General features: G+C 40.9%; 1 protein-coding gene across 1 annotated transcript in view; it reads right to left on the bottom strand.

Moving 5' to 3' along the window:
- Positions 1-21,416, bottom strand: part of LOC126471001 (rapamycin-insensitive companion of mTOR) — a 265,260-nt gene that overhangs the window by 20,176 nt on the left and 223,668 nt on the right. The window contains exons 23-27 of the mRNA XM_050099053.1: positions 14,192-14,304; positions 11,759-11,932; positions 7,609-7,800; positions 5,222-5,350; positions 3,670-3,799 (exon numbers count right to left, since the gene is read on the bottom strand). Of these exons, the coding sequence (XP_049955010.1) occupies positions 3,670-3,799; positions 5,222-5,350; positions 7,609-7,800; positions 11,759-11,932; positions 14,192-14,304 (738 nt within the window). The remainder of the gene's footprint in view (positions 1-3,669; positions 3,800-5,221; positions 5,351-7,608; positions 7,801-11,758; positions 11,933-14,191; positions 14,305-21,416) is intronic.

The following is a 21,416-nucleotide window of genomic DNA, read 5'->3' as shown; positions in this document are numbered from 1 at the left end:
TTGGGAAGTGGTCACTACCACACAAGTCTTCATGAACCCTCCAATGGACGGATGGTGAAAGTCCTGGGCTGCAAAGCGAGAGGTAAATGGCCGAATAAGTGCCATGAACCACACTGAAATGTGTGGGGTCTCTTGTATTTAAATGGCAGAGGTCGAGCTGAGAGAGAAGATTCTCGACATCTCTACCCCGGCCATCCCACAAGAAGTTATGGGAGTTGAAGTCCCCCAACAGTAGGAATGGTAGCGAGAGTTGGGAAATCAGAGCAGCCAATTCATTAAGAGGTACTTCACCATCCAGAGGAAGGTAGACATTACAGACGGTAATATCCAAGGTTGTCCTTATCCTCACAGCAACAGCCTCTAAAGCTGTATGAAGAGGCACTGATTCAGAGTAAAGAGAGGTAAGGGTATACAGACATATGCTACCTGATGCCCTGTTACAGTCAGTCCAATTTTTATAAAAACCCCGATAGCCATGAAGGGCAGGGGTCCACATTACTGGGAGGAGGAGGAGATTAGTGTTTAATGTCCCGTCGACAACGAGGTCATTAGAGACGGAGCGCAAGTTCGGGTGAGGGAAGGATGGGAAAGGAAATTGGCCGTGCCCTTTCAAAGGAACCATCCCGGCATTTGCCTGAAGCGATTTAGGGAAATCATGGAAAACCTAAATCAGGATGGCCGGAGGCGGGACCACATTACTGGGAACCAGGTTTCTTGGAGTGCAATACAGAGAGCAGGTGTTGAGCTCAAAATCTGCCTTAGTTCAGCCAATCGGTGGAAAAAACCGCCACAATTCCACTGCAGGATAATGCTTTCTGTGTTCTGTGAAGGCATGGAAGGATGGAGAATGCAGGTTACTCCCTAGAGTCAGTTGCTGCTACTGGTGGAGGACTAATGGCTAGGAACATTTTATGGGAGGCATCGGCGAGAGCTAGATCCTCAAAGGACACTAGAAGCTCCACCTCATCCTCGGAGGCAGAACTGGTGGGTAGTGGTAGAGTGGGGACCACCGGAACCTCTTTCGGTGGAACGGGTTCTTTCTTCTTCTTCATCTTTGGTTTGTCCCCCTGCCGCTCTTTCGAAGTTTACTGAGAGGGCTTTCCAGAAGCAGCATCACGTAAGGTTGAAGAGTGGGAAGCCCTTCGACCTGCAGCACTGGCTATGTTCCACTTGTACACTGTGTGGGGCCTTTGAGGGTAGAGCCCCAAGGGACCCCGTAGGTGGGAGAGGGGCCGAAGAAGGGGGACACTCTTTCAGCTCAGATGCGGGGACCGGCGGCCCTGACGGTCGGGAGGGCGTTGCTCCCGAAGATGGAGGTGTGGGAGCAACAGTGAGAGGGGGAGCCCCCACTGCTGAGGGGGCAGGTGTGGTCACTGAGGAACTGGAAACTTGTGCAGTTGTGACGGCATATGAAACGTACATGCGGACTGGGTTTAACTGCTCAAACTTTTTCTTAGCCTCCGTGTAAATTATACGATCCAAGGTCTTGCATTCCATTATTTTTCATTCCTTCTGGAAAACTGGGCACTCTGGCGAGCAAGTGGAGTGGTGCCCTCACAGTTGACACAGACAGGAGGGGGAGCGTATGGAGCGTAAGGATGAGAAGGACGTCCACAATCACAGCATATAAGGCTGGAATTACAGTTGGAAGACATATGTCCAAACTTCCAGTACGTGAAACACTGCATAAGGGGGAGGGATGTATGGCTGGACATTGCAGTGATACACTTATCACCTTGACCTTTTTGGGTAAGGTGTCCCCCTCGAAAGCCAAGATGAAGGCACCGGTGTCAACCCTATTGTCCTTCAGGCCCCTGTATATGCACTGGACGAAGTGAATACCTCGTCGCTCGAGGTTGGCGCGCAACTCATCATCGGACTGCAGAAGGAGGTCTTTGTGAAAGATAAGACCCTGGACCATGTTGAGACTTTTATGGGGCATTATGGAGACAGGAACATCACCCAGGTGGTCGCAGGTGAGGAGCATCCTCGACTGAGCAGATGATGCTGTCCGAATTAGGACAGACCCAGAACACATCTTGGACAAACTGTCCACCTCGCCATACTTGTCTTGTAAATGTTCAACAAAGAACTGAGGCTTCAAGGTGGTGAAAGATTCCCCATCAGAATGCAAACAAACTAGGAATCGGGGTGAATATGGCTCATGGTGTTCTTTAGCCTGACGTTCCTCCCACAGTGTGGCCACGGAGGGGAAAGAGTTCGAATCACATTTCCTGACATTGTACTGATGCTTTCCTCGCTTTGAGACTGCTGGTTGAGGACCAGCGACAGATCACAGACTTTGCTTCATTGCGGGTCATCCGCACCGATGCCACCCACTCCGACCAAGGGCCCTCGCCACGGGCACCACCCAGCCACATCAAGGGCCACCTGGCAGCATGGTCAATGCCGGGAGTCCTGTTGCCCCAGGGAGATAGGCATTTACTCCTTGGCATACATGGGGAGCTAACGGCGCAGGCATCAGTAGAGCGATCCCCGTGTTGTCAGGGGGCTACAACAAACAGGGTACAAGGCAGCCCCACCACAACAGACAGGCTACCATGCTAGATATTAGTTGAAAAGTAGTCCATGGTCATTGTCAGTGCACAGTGCATGGTGGAAATTGCACCCAGAAATGTATCCATGCCCAAGAGATGGAGAGCAGGTGGGACTGCAATGCAACAATGAATAAGCTGGCTAAAGGTCTCAACGCACGATGGACACAATGCACCAAGTAAGGCACTTTTCCCCAATCAGCTCACTCTTCAGAATAATTTTGAAATATGGAGGTCAAACCCAAGAGGGGACCATCACATAAGGGCCAAAATGTTTGAGACTCCTTTTAGTCGCCTCTTATGACAGGCAGGAATACCGCAGGCCTATTCTTAACCCCGAAACCGCAGGGGGCCGTAATTATAGAATCCACCCCAAGGTTGTATGTTCATGCATGTGGAGCACACATAATTAGATGGTTCTTTTGGAAACAAAGATTTTTTTTCACCTCTATGCACAACTTAAAAAATTCATCTGAAGTTTCTAATTTTATTCATGTAGAAGATATAGTCTTGAGAAATCCGATGGATCTTTTTGAAACACCCTGTATTATGAATGTGCAATCTAATCTGTCATGTAATGTTATTCAACATCTTGTACATGTCACAAATATTCATTACAAAAGTAGTGCCCTGCACGTGGCCACACTTATGTCATATTCAACTCTTGTGGTCTTGCTTCTATTAATGTCACTGTAAAAAGCAAACAAATATTAATATAAGAAAGGTTATGCTTACAATGTAAATATTTTGGCAACTCATTTCATGGAATAACGTGATGCATGAAATCTCATACACGTATTACCCAGTGCTGTAAGACATGTTACATTTTTGCTTAAGAGCTGTTGCTCATATCCCACTAGTTCTATGTTGTGTATGAGAGTGAAATCTGGGTAAAACATCAGTTTTAAAAATTAAAACATCTCGTAACTTCTAATTTATGGTATAATTAAATACATCAATTTTATGAAGGTTTTCAGAAGGCAGACCACTACTCCATCCTATAGTATCCAACAGTCATTTTCACACAACAATGTTGAACCATTTTTCAAGTATGACAATGATTAGGACAACCCACACAAAAAGCACTTAAATTAAATGAGATGTAATTACTTACTGCAGCAAAGATTGCTTTGATATCTTGGTCCACACTGGGTTGCTCATACGTTCTATGTTTTTTAAGATTTGTTTCCGAACGAAGGATTTGCTCAAGACAATATCTTCATCTTCTTGTTGTTGGGTTGGTGCTGCACAAAACATTTAAAAAAACATTAAGAGGCATAGATTATTGAGAAATGAAGTAAACATTTAAAATACTTTAAGTTCAAGATGTCTTCTTCAGTATAAAAATAGAAAATACAGGTTTGAGAGAGAGAGAGAGAGAGAGAGAGGGGGGGTGGGATTGGGGGGAGGCAAAGGGGATGGGGGGGAGGCAGAGGGGATGGGGGGGGAGGCAGAGGGGATGGGGGGGGAGGCAGAGGGGATGGGGGGAGGCAGAGGGGATGGGGGGAGGCAGAGGGGATGGGGGGAGGAGGGGTAGTAGTAGTAGTAGTAGTAGTAGTAGTAGTAGCTGTGTGTGTGTGTGTGTGTGTGTGTGTGTGTGTGGATGGGGGGGGGTTGCTGAATCTGACAACTGTAGTCTTCCAAGAAACTATCTACCATACGTAAATGAAGCCAGAAGTCTATGTCACTCTTGGGCCTACACAATGAATGTTGACATCTTTCTCTTTACTTGTTTACCTGTCACTTTAATTACAATGGCATTTTATTGGTATTTAAAGTAGTACTTCATCAACTGTCGCCGGCCGCGGTGGTCTAGCGGTTCTAGGCGCTCAGTCTGGAACCGTGCGACTGCTATGGTCGCAGGTTCGAATCCTGCCTCGGGCATGGATGTGTGTGATGTCCTTAGGTTAGTTAGGTTTAAGTAGTTCTAAGTTCTAGGGGACTGATGACCACAGATGTTAAGTCCCATAGTGCTCAGAGCCATTTGAACCATCAACTGTCATTTCATATACCATATGTTATATACTGCCTCCCTTTCAAGTTGAAAATTGCAAGCAACACAGTGCACCTCTGTTCTTTCACTGCTCTCCACATTTAATCATGTAGGCTGTCAGTGAAATCAACACAAGACATTACCAGCAGCACAATAAGCATATAACCACTGGGGGGAAATTTACAAAGTGGATGTGGAGATTTGGTAAGACAAACTAAAAGCAAAAATAATGTAACACAATGTAGAAGCAATAGAAACATCAGGAGTATCATGGAACAATAAATAATGAATTTTGAAATATTTTAACCAAAGAATCATATTATTAGTGAGACTCAAAGATGATAAAACGACACTATTTTTTGTTTCAACATTTACCATTCTATGAACAGCTGTATCACTGCACATGAAGTACCTTCTGATAACTAGTCACTGTGTTGGTCATTGAGTTACCTTTTTATTCACTTGGGGTGACTTATCAAGACATGAGAAATTTACTATCAGCATCACTATAGCCCAAAATCTGAAATATGGACTTTCTAATTACAAACTTGTATTTGCTGGTGTTGGAGATAGAAGTAAAACAATGTTTTAGGGGGAACACCAAGTCATAAAAAAGAATGTCATGGAATACATTGAGCATCCTACAATTCAAGACCAAACTGTATTAACATACGTATTTCCAAATAGGTGTTGCTGTCCACACTTCCACCTGAGTTAGCAACCAGCATAGCAGCATTACAGGTCCGGCCTTTACGATTTAAAATAACTGGACTATCAGCTCCACCACAGCTGCTTTCAGTATCTGTAAAGTAAAAGAAAGCATAATGAACCTGAATAGATATGAATACTGATAAACGCCTAAACTACTTCTAGTACACGAACAGTCTGTTGGAAAATTTGCATAATGAAATCTGTAAAAACAGCAGGACACTATCTGTGTTCAATACATTACAACAGAACAGAATTACCCCAGTTATGAAACATTACACCTGTAATTAAAAGTGGGTGAATGTCTCAGTCTGCCATCCTGATCTTTGTTCCTAAATAAACCCATGTGAACTGGAAGAGTTTCTTTGGTATCCCAATTCCTCTCCCCATTTTTGTGGTGTGTGTGTGTGTGTGTGTGTGTGTGTGTGTGTGTGTGTGTGTGTGTGCATACTATATATGTTGGCCACCCTCCATCACTCTGTCCTTTTGCTGTCCATGACACTGCTGTAGGGAGTGATGATGGGGTGATGCCCAACTGTGAACTGTGTTGTCCAGTGTCTGCACAGTCGTCGTCGTCGTCGTCATCGTCATCATCATCAGGTGCAGACCTCACTGTACAGGAATGCTTTTCTTTCTCTGGCTCAGGGCAGGATTCCACACCTGACTCAGTTGTAGGCCATATCTTTATTCATTACATCATCTTGGACCCTAATTTCAAAGGCCATTATAATCATGCAATCCCAGATTGAGGAAGATTGCCTACATATATTGATTTTGTTGTAATCTACAGCTTTTATATTATGATTGGCCATGGATGATTTAATGCTCTGGTGTAATTCAGTGTGGTGTATGTGTGCACGGCCCCTCTCTTTTACTGCGCATTAGTTTCCCTAAAGTATGTTTTCCCACACTGGCAGGAGATTTGGTCACACCTGGTGTGCGAAGGCCTCAATTACCCTTTACTGGACCTAGTAGTGTCACTGTCTTGTGGGGGGGTGGGGGGGGGGGGGGTGGACGAAATACACATTTAACATTATGTTGCTCCAAGATTCTCCCGACTTTCTTGGAGATATTGCCAATAAACAGTATGCACGCTTGTGGTTTGTGCTGTGCATCTCTTTTTCTTCCTACCATTGTCTAAGTATAATCTGCTTAAACACAGGCCTTATCTGTTTTCTGCTGCACCCACTTCTTTGGAATGTTGTTTCCAGGTGTTTCAGTTAAGTTGGAGGGTTGTCTTGATTGCAGATGGATTGCACTCAGTGAAAAAAAAGGTGTGTAAAACGGCTTTATGTTGGGAGTTGTGGTGACCATGGGATAACTGTCGATACACATCAGTCTGTGCAGGTTTTCTGTACACACTGTGGCCTAGCTCGCCATCTGGTTTCTGTTTCACCAGGACATCAAGGAATGGGAGGGCACTACTCTATTCCACATCCATGGTAAACTGTATGCTGGGGTGAAGTCAGTTGAGGTGATGGAGAAATTCATCTAAGGTGCCCCACTCACATGGCCAAATGATGAGCATGTTGTCCACATAAGAGTAGAAACATGTTGGTTTTAGTTGTGCTTGCTTCAGGGCCTTCTCCTTGAAATCTTCCCTCAACAAATTCATCAGAGCAGCGACAGATAACACCCTATGGGAATGCTGCCCATCTGTTCATAATACCCATTGAGCAGGAAAGGATGGTCTCTTGATTTCCTGCTTATCAGTTCCACGGAGTCCTTTTGTGGAAAGCTCCCTGACGGGAGTGATGGAGGGGGTAATGGTCAACAGATATAGGCTGTTGACAAGAGCAGAGCAACAGTCATCGGGAACCACCTGAAGATGACAATAAGCCTGTGTGCCAAACTACTATGGAGAATTTACAATGTAACAGGGGCAGGCATTCAAGAATTTTACAATGACAAACTGAAGATCAGCACTTGTTGCAAATGAATGCCAACTCTATTCATATGCAAGTAAATGTAATGAAATGAATAAAGTAGCAGTGGTAAATCAAACAGTGACACTTCCCTATTTTGGATAACAGGTGAATCTCTCTCATCCCAAAGCCCGAGTGACCTGCTCCTCATTTCTAATCTTCCCCTCTTTCCTTGCCAAGAAAAGATATGCTCGTTTTTTGTACTTTTAGATGTGTACTTAGGATTTCTGCCACCTGAAGACACTGGCCAGCCATACTGTCTCCTTGTAGTTTTACCTTATTTATATACTTCCTCATAACTGTTTGGAGTGACTAAGTGTATCCAGAGTAATTCTGTTCTTCTACTATTCTGAGCACATTGTAGAGCTCACCTCTTTATGTAAATATTACACCAGAGTTATTCCTTATGAGACTAATGAGATACTACCTGTTCTATGACGATACGAACTCGATGAAACTTTCCTACTTCTAGTGCGACAACAGGCTAAACATGCTGCTGACAGATGATGGTAAGGTTTGGACACAGGTTTCTGCACCTCCTTTAAGCCACCATCCAAGTCTTCAGTTTCTGATGAAGATGAAGATGATTCCAACAATGAATCTGCTCCAACAGGTTCATCTAAAATAACAAAGAAATACTCCCTAGGTTCATGATAGTTAATACCAGCATTAAAGTGACAGCCACACATAAGGTGTTGAAAACTTCTCATAAGAAAAAAATATAAAATCATCTAATGCACATGAAAACATCAATATAGTCTGTTTTAACCTTTTACATAGAGCGTGCATAATTAAACAGCGTGCATCTCCATGGCCAGCCTAAAGAGGCCACCTCACATCGGCACAGATGGCATAGCAATCTCTACGCTGTGTGCAAAACAGCCATATATAAGACAGCATGCTGGGCCCTCAGACACACTAATATTTATGTGATTATTGTATACTTCACTGTTAGTTTGTGCCTTAGTGTAATCCTTCATTTCATGTTTGTAATGACTACGATGTTATTCAGTGTCCAAGTATTTTCCTTTATATAGAAGAGAATTAAAAGTTGGTTGGTGGGAATTCTGACAGAGACAGAGACAGAGAGAGAGAGAGAGAGAGTGTGTGTGTGTGTGTGTGTGTGTGTGTGTGTGTGTGTGTGTGTGTGTGTGTGTGTGTGTGTGTGTGGGCGCGCGCGCGCGTGCAACATTACGATATTTTTGGTGACAAGTGTGGTGTTCTACTCAGCATGTTCAGTTTCCTATATGTCAGTAGGAGAAATTCTTCAATCCCTTGTTGCACAGCAGTTAGTTCTCACCAACCAGCAGCAGGCTTTTTCCATGGAACAAAACACTTTAGCAGCCTTGATGACATCACTGGGTTGGCTGACTTTGACGTAACACCCATAGTATTCTCTGTACGAGGATTCTGTGGAAGACTGGGACGCATATGAAAACGGCTTCATCAATATTTTCAAGCTTTTGGTCTCATCAACCCCAATATGTGTACAGCTTTTGTCATGGATTTCTCCTTGTGTTTATCACTTTTTGTATCAGCTAGCTCCTCTTCAGGAACCTGCTAGTCTCTCTTTTGATGAAACATATCAGTTGCTCTCTACTATCACTGCAAACATATCCATGTTGTTGTTGCTCATGCTGAGATATACTCTTGTCAAAAGCAGCCACAACATTCGTACAAAGCTTGGGCAGCAGAACATCACAGGCTTAGCCATCATTGCCAGTTTGTTACTAAAGCTCATTGGGACTTGTACACTGATTCCATCGTTCGTGATGCTGCAATACGCTTGACCTCTGATAGGGAAGTTGCAAATGCCATTTTACAATGTGAAAATCCCTCTCTCACAGAGGTTTTGTACATTGCCCAGTTGTTTGGGGTATCTAGGGAAGCAGGAAATCAGACAAAAGCTTGGTATGGTAGTAGTCGCCAATGATTCTCCTCCTCAGCCATGGTCGGTTAGCTCATGAGGTGGGGAGGGGGGGGGGGGGGGGAGGGAAGATGACATCACGGCTGTGCAATCATGGTCTCCATGACACATGGGGCACTGTTGTGCTAAACAGCAACAGCTGTGAGTGTTTCAACAGCGGCCTTGTGCTCCTCTTGCCTCTTGCCCTTATCGTTTTGTTCAACGTGAGTGAGTTGCACGTCCAAAGTGTTGTGTGACATGCAACTATTGCAAAAAAAGTGACATATTTCTTCTGTGTGCGACTCTCAACCTCCTGCATCAGACATGTGAACATGGAAATGAACTGGTTTCTCAAGTGACAGTAGCTCCAAACAAGTACATGTTATGGACATGATGTTAAAAATGCACAATTTGTTAAAAATGCAAGTAGACATGGGTGCAACAGTGACTATGTTAAATTCTCAAACCTATGTGGATCTTGGATCACCGCTGTTGTCCCGTTTCTCATCAGTTGGTGACTTACAACAAACAACAAATATCCATACTGGGATAGTTTTCTACTCATGTAATGTATACGGCAGTTGTTCAGTCTTTGACCTTTCTAGTGGTGGATGATGCCAACGCTAAAAGCTTATTTGGGATAGACGCCTTCAAAATTTTTAGATTTTTTTTGTTTATGATGAAGTGCATCTGGTATCAGATCATGTTCCAAATCAACTACTGGATGTGCTCTGCACAGAATTTTCCTCACTGTTTTTGGAAGGTTTCAAGTTTGTTACTTATTTCAAGGCTCACATCACAATGAAACCGATGATGTGTCCCTGTTATCTGTGCCTGCTCAATCCCGATAGCTTTATGGGAACAAATCCAAGCAGAACTTGATCAACTTCCATCCTTGGGTATTTTCATACCTGTCTCCTCTAATGAACGGTCTACAATGTTGGTAACTGTCACAGAACCTAATGGCAACCTTCAGCTCTGTGGTGATTTTCACAGTCTATTATTGATATCCTATCAGGATGAACTCTTAGCATACCTTTCTGTAGGCCAATATTTTTCCAAAATAGACTTGTCAGAAGCCTACTTGCATCCGTCTTTGGATGATGATTACAAATGTATCTTCATAGTGAATACCCCCTTTGGGTTATGCCAATGCCAGTGCCTGCCATTCTGCGTGGCTAGTGCCAGTGCAATTTTCCATCAATTTTTGGGGCAACTCATGGCCTCCATGCTGTGGTGCTTTAACTACCAGAATGATATTGTGGTCCCTGGTACCTCAACAGATGCACACCTGTGGAACATTTGTGCCTTGTTCACATTGCTGAAGGTCACTGGCTTGAAAGCAACTTGGGAAAAATCACAATTTTTTCAGCCATCTAGTGTCTATCTCTGTTTTGAAGTCTCGCGTGCTGGTGTCAAGGCGTAACACCAGCATGTTTGATGCCACTGTGGTTTTTCCACATCCTACTAGTGTCAAAGAGTTGCGGACCTTTCTTGGAAAGACTGCTTACAACCATAAATTCCTTCCTGATGCAGCCACACTGGCTCTCACGAGGGAGTGGGCACCCCACCTGTCCACACCCATGCTATTTCAGATTGTATGCTCCTCTGGTGGCAAAGCACCTGCTCTAACAGTAGCGCCTTCTCATGAAAACATGGACACCTCTACAGTGAACAATTTTTCCAAGTGGGAAGGAGTATTGTAACTCTATGCAGTGAGATGCATAATTAAACTATGTGTGTCTCCACAGCTGGCCTGAAGAAGTCACCTTACATTGGTACAGAAAGAGCAGCAAGTGCTACGCCATGTGCAAAACAGCTGCATATAAGCTGGTATGTTGGGCCCTCAGCCACCCTAATGTTTATGTGATGATTGTGTACTTCCATGATGAGACAATGCCTTAATGTACGCCATGATTGTGTGTGTCTGTATTGACTACTATGTCATACAGTGTGTACATATTTTCCTTCATGTGGAAGCTAATTAAAAGTTGATTGGTGGGAATTCTGATATTGTGTTTGTGCAATATTACAATACAGTCTAAATTAAAGGTTGCTCTATTTGAAAATAGGAACTGTGCTGATTTGCATGCAACTATATATTCATTTACTTTTTGGACAATGCAGTGACAACAATTTGGGGTTGAGGGAATATCTAGAAAAGGAATTCTTATACACTGAATGCTAAATCTGTCAAATAATGGAAGCATGTGGTGGCACATTAGCAGTGCTGTTACAATCTAGTGTTTACATTTAAGAAGAAGCTACGTACCACAATATTTATGAAATGTCTATCGTTCATTCTTTGAACAGAGTGTTACCCTTTAAAACCATTTTCTACAGATGGAGACGTCCAAATTTCATTAACACAAATAGCTCATGATGATTATCATTTTGTTTAAATTATAATCCATTTGAAACAAATAGATCATAAAGGAATAACAAATTTGCAGTGTAAAATGCATGACCTCCAAGATGACACTCCAGGAAAATTTACTTATACAGCCAAGCAAGTTAGAAAAACTTTGTGGAAATACCAAGAACCAGAGTTTACATTCAACTACACAGTGAGACTATGTATGCCTGCACAATATGTAATATATGCCTTACTTCTTATTTGGAAAAAAGTAACATTACTTCAATTTGCAATCTCCTAAAATAATTTAAGTACCTGTTTCTGCAACTTCATCCATCTCACTAAACGACACAGAGCACCTGTGCCTCATAGTTGCTACAGAGTGTTGTTGTGAATGACACTCTTCTGTTGGAAAAAGAACACTCAATTGTTGTGGTAAGCTGATACCCATATAGCATTGGCGAGTTTCATCATGTTGTCTGGATGGGCCTGTTAAAACATTCCCTTTTGGTAATAAATGAACAAAATACAGCACATCAGTTTATTTAAATTATTAAAACAATATTTGGATTACAGTTAGATTCTCATAAACGGACAATTTTTAGATCCTACGGAACAGACCACATGTATTTGAAAAAGGCGTAAAATAATTTACATTTTTGATGGCTAGAATAACTATATTTACCACCACAAATTTACATTTAGAAGTGGACAGATCCTGCAGTAAGCTATTTATAAGAGATGCGGAGTGTTACTAGAAGCTTTTAAAAACTTCATTGCAGAAGATGTGTACTATCAAAAACATCCCAATTTGGTACAATAATGTACTAGATGATTTGTCCTTAATCTAACCACCTGGCACACATTTTTTGCCCACTGTCAGCCAGTGGGTGGCAGTGAGAATATTTCCCCCTCCGCTGTGAAGCCTTTGTTTGTGTAGAATTGTTGTGCAGGTAGCATGTGTTTGTTAGATGATGAAATACAGTGTAATGTGTGAAAGTATTTCAAGTAAAATGGTGAAATACAAGTATTCTACCTGCCAAAGTGTATTCCTGAAAGATCCATACATGTGTACAAGAATCAGCGTCTGCTGTAAGGAGATTATTTCAACAGGAATTTCTTGATATTCAAGTTCCTAATTGGAGTACAATTCATCAATTGCTAAATAAATTTGTGAAACGGGAAGTGTTCTTGACAGGAAGCAAAGACAATCACATATAGTACTCACAGAAGAAGCTCTCGATAACATTGGGTATGCTCTGGAAAGGTCTCCTAGACAATCAGTTCAACATCTTTTTCAGAAAATGGGCTATGGCCATCAGTTCAACATCTTTTTCAGAAAATGGGCTATGGCTGTGTTCAAAGTTACTGAAGTTACAGCTCTATAAAATAACTGCAGTGCAAGAACTTAAACTGGGTGACCCTTATAAATGTTGCTGTTCTGTGAATGGATTTTGAATAGGTTGCATGACAGAGGGACTGACCCTCACCTAACTTTATTTTCGGATGAATCATGGTTCCACCTAAGTGGATACATTAATTCACAAAACAACAATTACTGGAATTCTGAAGAGCCTACCTTAATACCCAAGGCACACCTGCATGATCAAAAAACACAAGTGGGGTGTGCTATTAGTGGTGAGAGAATACTAGGCTCTATTTAGAGGAACAACTAACAGCAAGAGATACGTGGAATACATTTTGAACCCCCCTTCCCTTATTTCCCCACTTAACTGAGAGAGACTGTGCTTTCATGACCTTTCAACAGGACTCTGTGATGGCACATGCAGCCATCTTTTCATTACAAGAAATTCACGATGTGTTCCAACATACAATTATCACTAACAACACATCGCCTCCTCTTACAACCCCCCCCTCTCCCCCCACCCAATTTAAACCCTGCAATTTTTATCTCGAGGGGGGAGGGGGTGGGGCAGCGGCATTAAAAGAGAAAGGGTATCAATCAAATCCACACACTTTATATGAACTTAATTCTAACATTTGTCAAGAAATTGCTGTGATTTATCAGAGGGAACTGCAGAGTGCAATGAGCAATTTCCTAAACAGATGTAAGAAATGTTTGAACAATGAAGGGGGACAGTTCCAGCATCTTTTTGCTTAATAAATGTGAGTAATATACTTTTATTTTGAAACATTTATGTTATGTATGTTAGAAATAACTTATGCAACAACCATACTATATTTACTGTGGACCTCCTCTCTCTCTCTCTCTCTCTCTCTCTCTCTCTCACACACACACACCATGGGCACAGCAGCCAGTTTCACCATCCAACTATATGCCACAAAAGTGGTTGCATTAATGATTGATCACCTTGTATTTAAGGTACAGTAGCTATTATGGAATTATAAAATATTGTATATCTGCAGTTTTTAATTATTACAGATTACTTTCTCTCTGAGTTTGGACACACGTTAATGAATAAAATGATCATCATAATAACATTATAAATGTGTAGCAGCTAACATTTCCTAACTTAAAGTATTTCATTAGCCATTCCTTTTCGGAATTACACCTGAGGAATTCATTTTAAATAGCTCATTGTAATAATAATAATAATTATTATTATTAATGGGGGTGGAAAACATATGAAAAGATTCAAATCAAATAAACTATAGTTTCATAATTATACTACTGAATTGCGATGACTGATATACACACATCATTTAAAATTCCTTACAAGAAACTAATTTTGGAAGATTGTATTGCATCTGAAATTGATAAAATACCTGTTTGTCGACCAATACTGAAATAATTCGGAAAGTATCCTTTGGAGCCCAACGATGCTGAGCTAGGGACACCACCTAAACGAGGTGGCATACTGGCTTCAAATTCACACAACCTACAAAGAAATTAAGCAACACAAAATACAACAATGAAAAGTGAGTGATAAGAAACTATCGAGAAATATAGGGAATCTGTTTCAAGGACCTATTAATACTATACTACATTCACAAAGATGTGAGTGCACTAACTACTTCACTTTTGGTTTTAATACACTGACAAGGTCTGCCAACAGTACATTTAAATTCACACAAACAGGAATGATGCATGTGAATTACATTTAATTAAATAAAATTTGAATTTTTTGTTTCTCAGAACTTCCATCACTAGGTAAGTCATATGTGATGAAGGGAAGTGAAAACTAATCCTTAATCCTTCAATCTAATGTTTCAAGAATGAAACTGAAATTCTTCCATTGTTTTTCCTTCCTCAGTAATGTGTCACACAGATTTAATGTGTACTCTCAGCAGAAAAACAAATTGGGACACAGTAGACAAAATGACAGAAAAATCACACCATTTGGCAAAAACTGGGCCGAGCATGGCATCAGACAGAGGGAAAGGATCATTGATTCAGGATATTCGGAATACCCGTTGCTCACTTTGTATTCCCCTAGTCCCATGTGCTAAGGACTGCTTACTTCATGACGCAGATTATGGACCTGATTGAATGTTCAAATTGCAGGGAGAGCACCTGGATACCATAAAGTATGAGGCACAGAGGGTATGGATCTTAAAAGAATGTGCTTATAAGGGCTCACTGTCTACCATTCAGGATTAATGAAGAGTGACAGATCAATTTTATCAATAAGACTCAGGCTCTGGTTCCAATAAATGCATGTCATTCAGGACAAACCAATGACAGCCTGACACAGATTACAAATTTATTTGCTCCAGCTATTTCCATTATGCATGATTCTTTTTAATTTTGTTTAAGAACTTGACATTAGAGACATATGTATTACAATGGGTCATATTCTTGAAAATGGCATTCGACAATTGGGCCAAACAGCCATTCATTGTGTTTTATCGTCATTATTAGTACTCACTAAGTATGCAGAAAGACTACATAAACTCAACATGCCTATGAGCAAAGTCAAATCTACTATTACTGTCATTTGCAACAGGAGGTTTGACAGATAGATTTTCTCTCTTTGTTTAGATACATATGTTTCAAAGAAACAAGCCTGCTACAGATGCTAACTACTGACATTCAGCCTCTTCAGACTGGAGCCACGCGCTCAAGGGCAGAATTAAAGCAGCAAGACGTTTTTAATAGGTCTTCCTCCAGGCTGTCACCACTGCCACACCCTTTAACCAAAATATGTTTACTTCCTACACAGTTATCAGTATAAGAGCAGCAAGCAGAAATATCATTGGGGCCATTAGTCACAATGGTTCACTGGGAGTATTCAGTTAAGAGACAGAATCATTGCTCTGACTGAAGTAGGCACGTTTTAAATTAGAGATTCTGGCAGGAGGTACTACTGCAAAGATGTGGTGGAGGAATGAGGTTTAAATAGGCACTAACAACATAGTTCCTGGCTCAGGCAGGAAGAGACTAAGCACACACCAGGAGAACACAGAGCTTGCACGTTAAGACCTGACAGCTTCCCTCACTAATCGTGAAGCAGTTGCAGCAAGAGATCATATTCCTCGGTTCCAATGACACAATTCACTGAAGGCTGAGGGCAGCTGGACTGCATGCACAAACCTCCACAGTGAAAGAAAAACTCAAACAGTAAAATATTTTATTCCAGCTGGAATTTACAGAGCTCAATATGAACATGGTGTGGAAAAGTGTAATTTTCAATGATGAGATGGTGTTTTCCATGCATAACAACTGCCCAACAGTACTTAGCAGATTGCAAGGGTCAAGACATCACGAAGAATATGTCGTGATGACTAGAAGACCAAGGCGACTATCAATTTCCTGTGGGGGTCGGATTTCTGCATATGAAGCAGGAGTACTTCACAGAATTGAGGGAACTTACAATTCCAGGCAGTACTCACATATAATGAAGACTTTGATGGCAGCCTTCAGTGCAAATGCTATGCACTGAAGGAGAATTCACATTACAGGAAAATCATTCTCCTGTGCATAAGTCCACATTCATTCAGCAGCAGCTGTCCAACATGAGCATTAAGGTCATGGACTGGCCGCCATGAGCTCCTGAAATATGGATCCAGTGGTGGATATATGGGCTGAGGTTACATGAACACAGTCACATATTTGGCCAAGAAACTAACTGGCTGTTGCCGACATTCTTTGGGACTGCGTTCTTGAAGCCAGGGATGAAGTTGCCTCTTCTGGCAAATGTGTCTGACACTTCAGAGATTCCATGTCAAGATAAGTTAGAAATAATGGTGGATTCTGGACAAGATATTATAACACTAAAAACATTCGATTTCATTTACTTCTTTTCTCAACTTTCTGTCAGTGAGAGCCAGTGGAAGATCACTTGGCTACAGAAAAATATCTAATCTGACATAAGAGTTAGCTTTTAATTATGTTTCTTAACCGACATAAGTTGTTTTTAAATATATTTTTTTAAATATTACCCCTCTTTTATTTGCTCCCTGCCTATGTATTTGAAAAGTGATAAATTTAGAGTGATTTTAATGCTATTTTTTGTTATTTCAAATTCATCTCTTTCTTCCCCTCTACTGATACCCCTTGCATCCTCCCAAAAACATATAAAAGATTTTTTCTAATATTTGCTCATCTTTAATTTCCCCTCCCATCTTTCTTTCTCTTACACTCTAACCTTACTTGCTCTCACTCCATCCTTTCAAAATTAATAAACAAATCAAGCACTTTCAATTAAAATTATGCTTTTTCTTGTAATGTCTCTCCTTCTATAAGATCTAATTTTCTTGCTTTTCAATCTTTTATTGTATAATTTTACTCCCCTTCCTTTTCCACTCCCCCCTCCCCCCCCCCCTCTCTCTCTCTCTCTCTCTCTCTCTCACACACACACACACACACACACACACACACACACACCTGCGCGCGCGCTCTCGCATCTTAGCGTCCAGAGTGTCGTAGGATGCAGTGACTAATTTCAGTGGATAATAGTTTCTCCAGAAAGCTTTTCGGGATCCATGGAGATTGGACAAGCTACAGTTCGAGTATGGACAAGCTGAAAGAACTATAAATTATGCACCTGTGCCTGGGCATGGATGTTCATCAGCAGTTTCTTAATTCTGCATTGTGTTGTAATTAAGTGCAGACATGCGAGAGATTATGGCGGTAACTCCCAGTAGTGATGGCTGCCGAACAAACTGTAGCTACAGCCCTGATCTGCAAAAAATGCGTAGATCTTAAAATATTTCAGGGACCACAAGGACCTGGTGGTATTGATGAGTGAGTTAGTTGTCCCTCCTTGGGGACAGAAGAGACGTCTTCATGGCCAAATGGACGAAGATTTATTACGGTAGTATATAAATATATCAAAACTGACATTTGGAATCCCTGTGCACTTGCCAACCTCATTCTGATACTGGAAGACTACAAGAATAAGTTCTGTGTCTATGTGTGGATGCTGAGTCTCATCACCAGTATTCAACATCCACATGTGTGTTGTTATTTAGCACACAAGTGTTTGCCTTATAGTGGGAGCTATTGGTGTTGATCGGTTATTAGCAGGTTCGTTCTTCAACAGAAGAAGATTGTGTAAGTAACCAGACAGCCTTATAGAGCAATTAATTAGTAATGGGAGTTAATGGTTGTTATGAGGTCTATTAAACTGAGTATAAAGAATATTTTTTTGTTTTTCTTGCTTTCCTGTTTTGTTGAGATATCTGATGACACTGCAGGATGTTAGTTGGGGGTTAAGCAATGTATGTTTCTGTTTCGTTTTTTGATTACCCAATGGCTCTTCATGTTTGTCCGTGTTGATTTTGTATGACAGATCGCTAGTTTTCATGTCTATTGGTCTTTCTGGTTTTACAGTAGTTGCCTGCAATTTTTTTTTCCATTAAAAAAAGAGTTGGTGAGCAATAATATCTGCAGACAAGTAAATGTGCCCAAGAGCTATCTTGAAGCCATTCTTAAACCAATACAATAGTGTACAGGCTTATGATTTGAGACTGGATTATACGCATCATAAAAAACCTTAAAATGCATGCACATACGCATGAAAAATGCTTAAACAATGCTTGAAAAGTGTCAAAATATGCAAGATCAAATAATAAAAAAGCATGGTAGTTACTGTGTGCATTATATATCAAAGTCAAACCTGTGCACATCAATTACGAGGAAGAGTGCCGGCCATGCACAAAATCTGAACATTTAAAACACTATCATTTTCTGAAAGCTTTCTGGTAAAGGTTAGGAAGGGGCCTTTCTGGGATTATTTTCTAAAAATTTGCAAAATGGGGATGCATATCGTGTTTCAAGAATTGTTCCTTCTTTGCTATTGTTGTCAGGAACAAGCGGATGTGATGTGAGCGAGTCACAGCGAAACAATCAATTTGTACAGTACCAACTTCGAGTTATATTGCACGCAGTGCGGCACACTCAAAAACTCCGTCATATTTTATTTAAAAAACAACATACAATCATGAATTTTTTTGAACAGCATTAACTTTAAATTAATACTATTGGACCAAAGCATCATTTACAATTTATTTTACATTTTTCTACTATTGCAAACATAAATGACCAAGTACTGTTCCAAATGTTCGGTAGTAAGATTGTGTCTTCAAATCACTCAAAACATTTTTATATGCAGAAAAGGACCATTCTACAACTGAGGTAACTGGGCAGTATTTGAATTTAGGTGATAAGTTGGCACTTATTGCTTCTGGTAAAAGTTCACCCATCCCATTAATAAACTATCAATTTGCACAAGTGTTCAAACCTGCATTATTGTTTAAAATGTTTTCAAATTTTTCTTTAAGTTTTCTTGGGAATACCTCTGGCAATGAGGCGTTCACTAGAATAATTTTATTCATTAACTGAATACATTCATTCAACGCCAAGCCTTGAGTTCCAAGCTTTTTAATACTTGCAGGCATATGGGAAAAATGAGTACTTATCACAGCAATGTCTTTTTTAATACCAGAAACATTAAAAGCTTCCTTGCACTGGCAAACTGACAAAGCCTCTGCACTATCGAAGTTGTACACTACCCCTCTAATGGCCTTGAAATATTCATTGTAAAACAACACAGCTTCAACCGACATGCCCTAACAAGTTACCACTGATTCGGGAGGTAAAGGCACATTTGGTGGTTTTTCTTTGTAGGTCTTTATGTGAGCAGGAGCCTTTAGAAACACTTTCTTTGTGGACGAAATCAGTTTATTTACATTCACAAACGTGGAACATACTTCTTCAGCAAAGCGATGTACTCCTTGAGCAAAGCACATCACATCCCACGATTCAAATTGGGATAAAATACTTGGGAGGGCTTTCCCTGCTTTGACCATATAGGGAGCAGCATTTGAAATAAACACAAACACCCTTTCATCTGCAGAAGATTCTGGAAATATTTTTCTAATATCCTCATTCACAAATCTGGCAATCGCAGAATGATTTACTTTTTCGAGTATGTTGCAGGTTGCTAAATATGAAGAAGGCGGCTCTTTTGTTAAAGCACCAACAATTAAATTTGCAATGTAACAGCCACAAGTGTCTGTAGTTTCATCAACTGAAATCCAGATAATGCTGTCCTTGAGTTCACTGCATATTTCTTCCAGAACATTTATGTAAATTGTCGGTATGTAATTTTTACACGATGTTGATTCATCTGGTATATTTTGATTTAAGCAAATTACTTGCAATCAATGCCTCACATAGATCAATGTTAAACTGACTTTTTTGGTTACTGCTACTCATAAGTTGTTGCCGTGGCCCTTTCTTCTGCATTCCTGTGATATGAAAACTTGTCTTGACATGCTGGTCTATTTGAAACCTTTTCTTACATGAAACATTTTTCTCGCAAACTCGACAATATAAAACAGTTCTGTCATACGTAAACGTTCAAGGATGGTCAGCTACCCACGAAACAACATTTCTTTCTTCAGGCACAACACGTTACACACTACACACCATAAACACGTTCAACTGTGTACAAGTAAATAGAAATCTAAACTGAAACAATGGACGTGCGACTAAAACACTAGGGTACTACCAAAATAGTTTAGAGAAGAGACGAAGAAACAAATGTTACCCTGTACATACTACTATCAGCTCTGTAGAAATCTGATTACATTATGTTAAGTTCCAAATCCCTACCACTGGACTGGACACGTACATCACTTACAGTCTCCACTTGACCATCTCAACTTAACTCACAGTTAAAACACTACATTGTTATCAAAAATGTGAGCAAAGAGAATTCTCAAGACCAATATTCAAAGTAAAGAGTCACAGGAAATCAAGAACATCAGATCTCTTGGGAACAATACAGTTCATTCTCCTTTTAAAGAGCGTCCAACTGATAGTTATTTTCATGAAGTGCTGCCTTCGATTAACACCACCAGCTTCTTCCTCATACCACTTCCCACATCTCTACTTTTAACTACAAAACTGCCAACCAGTAATCACTATTGGCAGCTACCACCAAAATGTCTCGCACCTCTGCATTTATTCACAACAGGATTTCAGAAGTCAGAAACTGTGGATGAACATCCATACCCAGTCACAAGGATATAACTTATAGTTCGTTCAGTTCTTCCGTACATGAAATGTAGTTTGCCCAATACCCACACATACTAAATAGCTGCCTGGAGAAGCTGATATGCTTGCTACTGACATTAGTCACTGTGTCCTCTGACTTTGGTTGTTAAGATGTTAAGGCAGACCTACCCCCCCCCCCCCCCCTCTCTCTCTCTCTCTCTCTCTCTCTCTCTCTCTCTCTCTCTCTCACACACACACACACACACACACACACACACACACAGAGAGAGAGAGAGAGAGAGAGAGAGAAGAGGAAGGATGGTAGAACCGCAAAATAAGAGATTGGAAAGCAAGAATAGTAGATCTCATAGAAAAGTATGTCATGATTCCTTTTACCTTAGAGGAGAGAGAAAAAGGACAAGACAAGGATGTTTTCAGAACGAAGGTGATTTAAAAGAAAGCCATGTGCTCCCCTCGCAGAAATCCAATACTAGGAGGAAATCGATAGCTGACCACTTCTCGCTGTCACTGTGTATTCTTCATGAT

The sequence above is a fragment of the Schistocerca serialis genome, chromosome 3, assembly GCF_023864345.2.
Source record: "Schistocerca serialis cubense isolate TAMUIC-IGC-003099 chromosome 3, iqSchSeri2.2, whole genome shotgun sequence".
Taxonomy (NCBI): domain Eukaryota; kingdom Metazoa; phylum Arthropoda; class Insecta; order Orthoptera; family Acrididae; genus Schistocerca; species Schistocerca serialis.
This window is presented reverse-complemented; position numbering and strand designations above follow the sequence as displayed.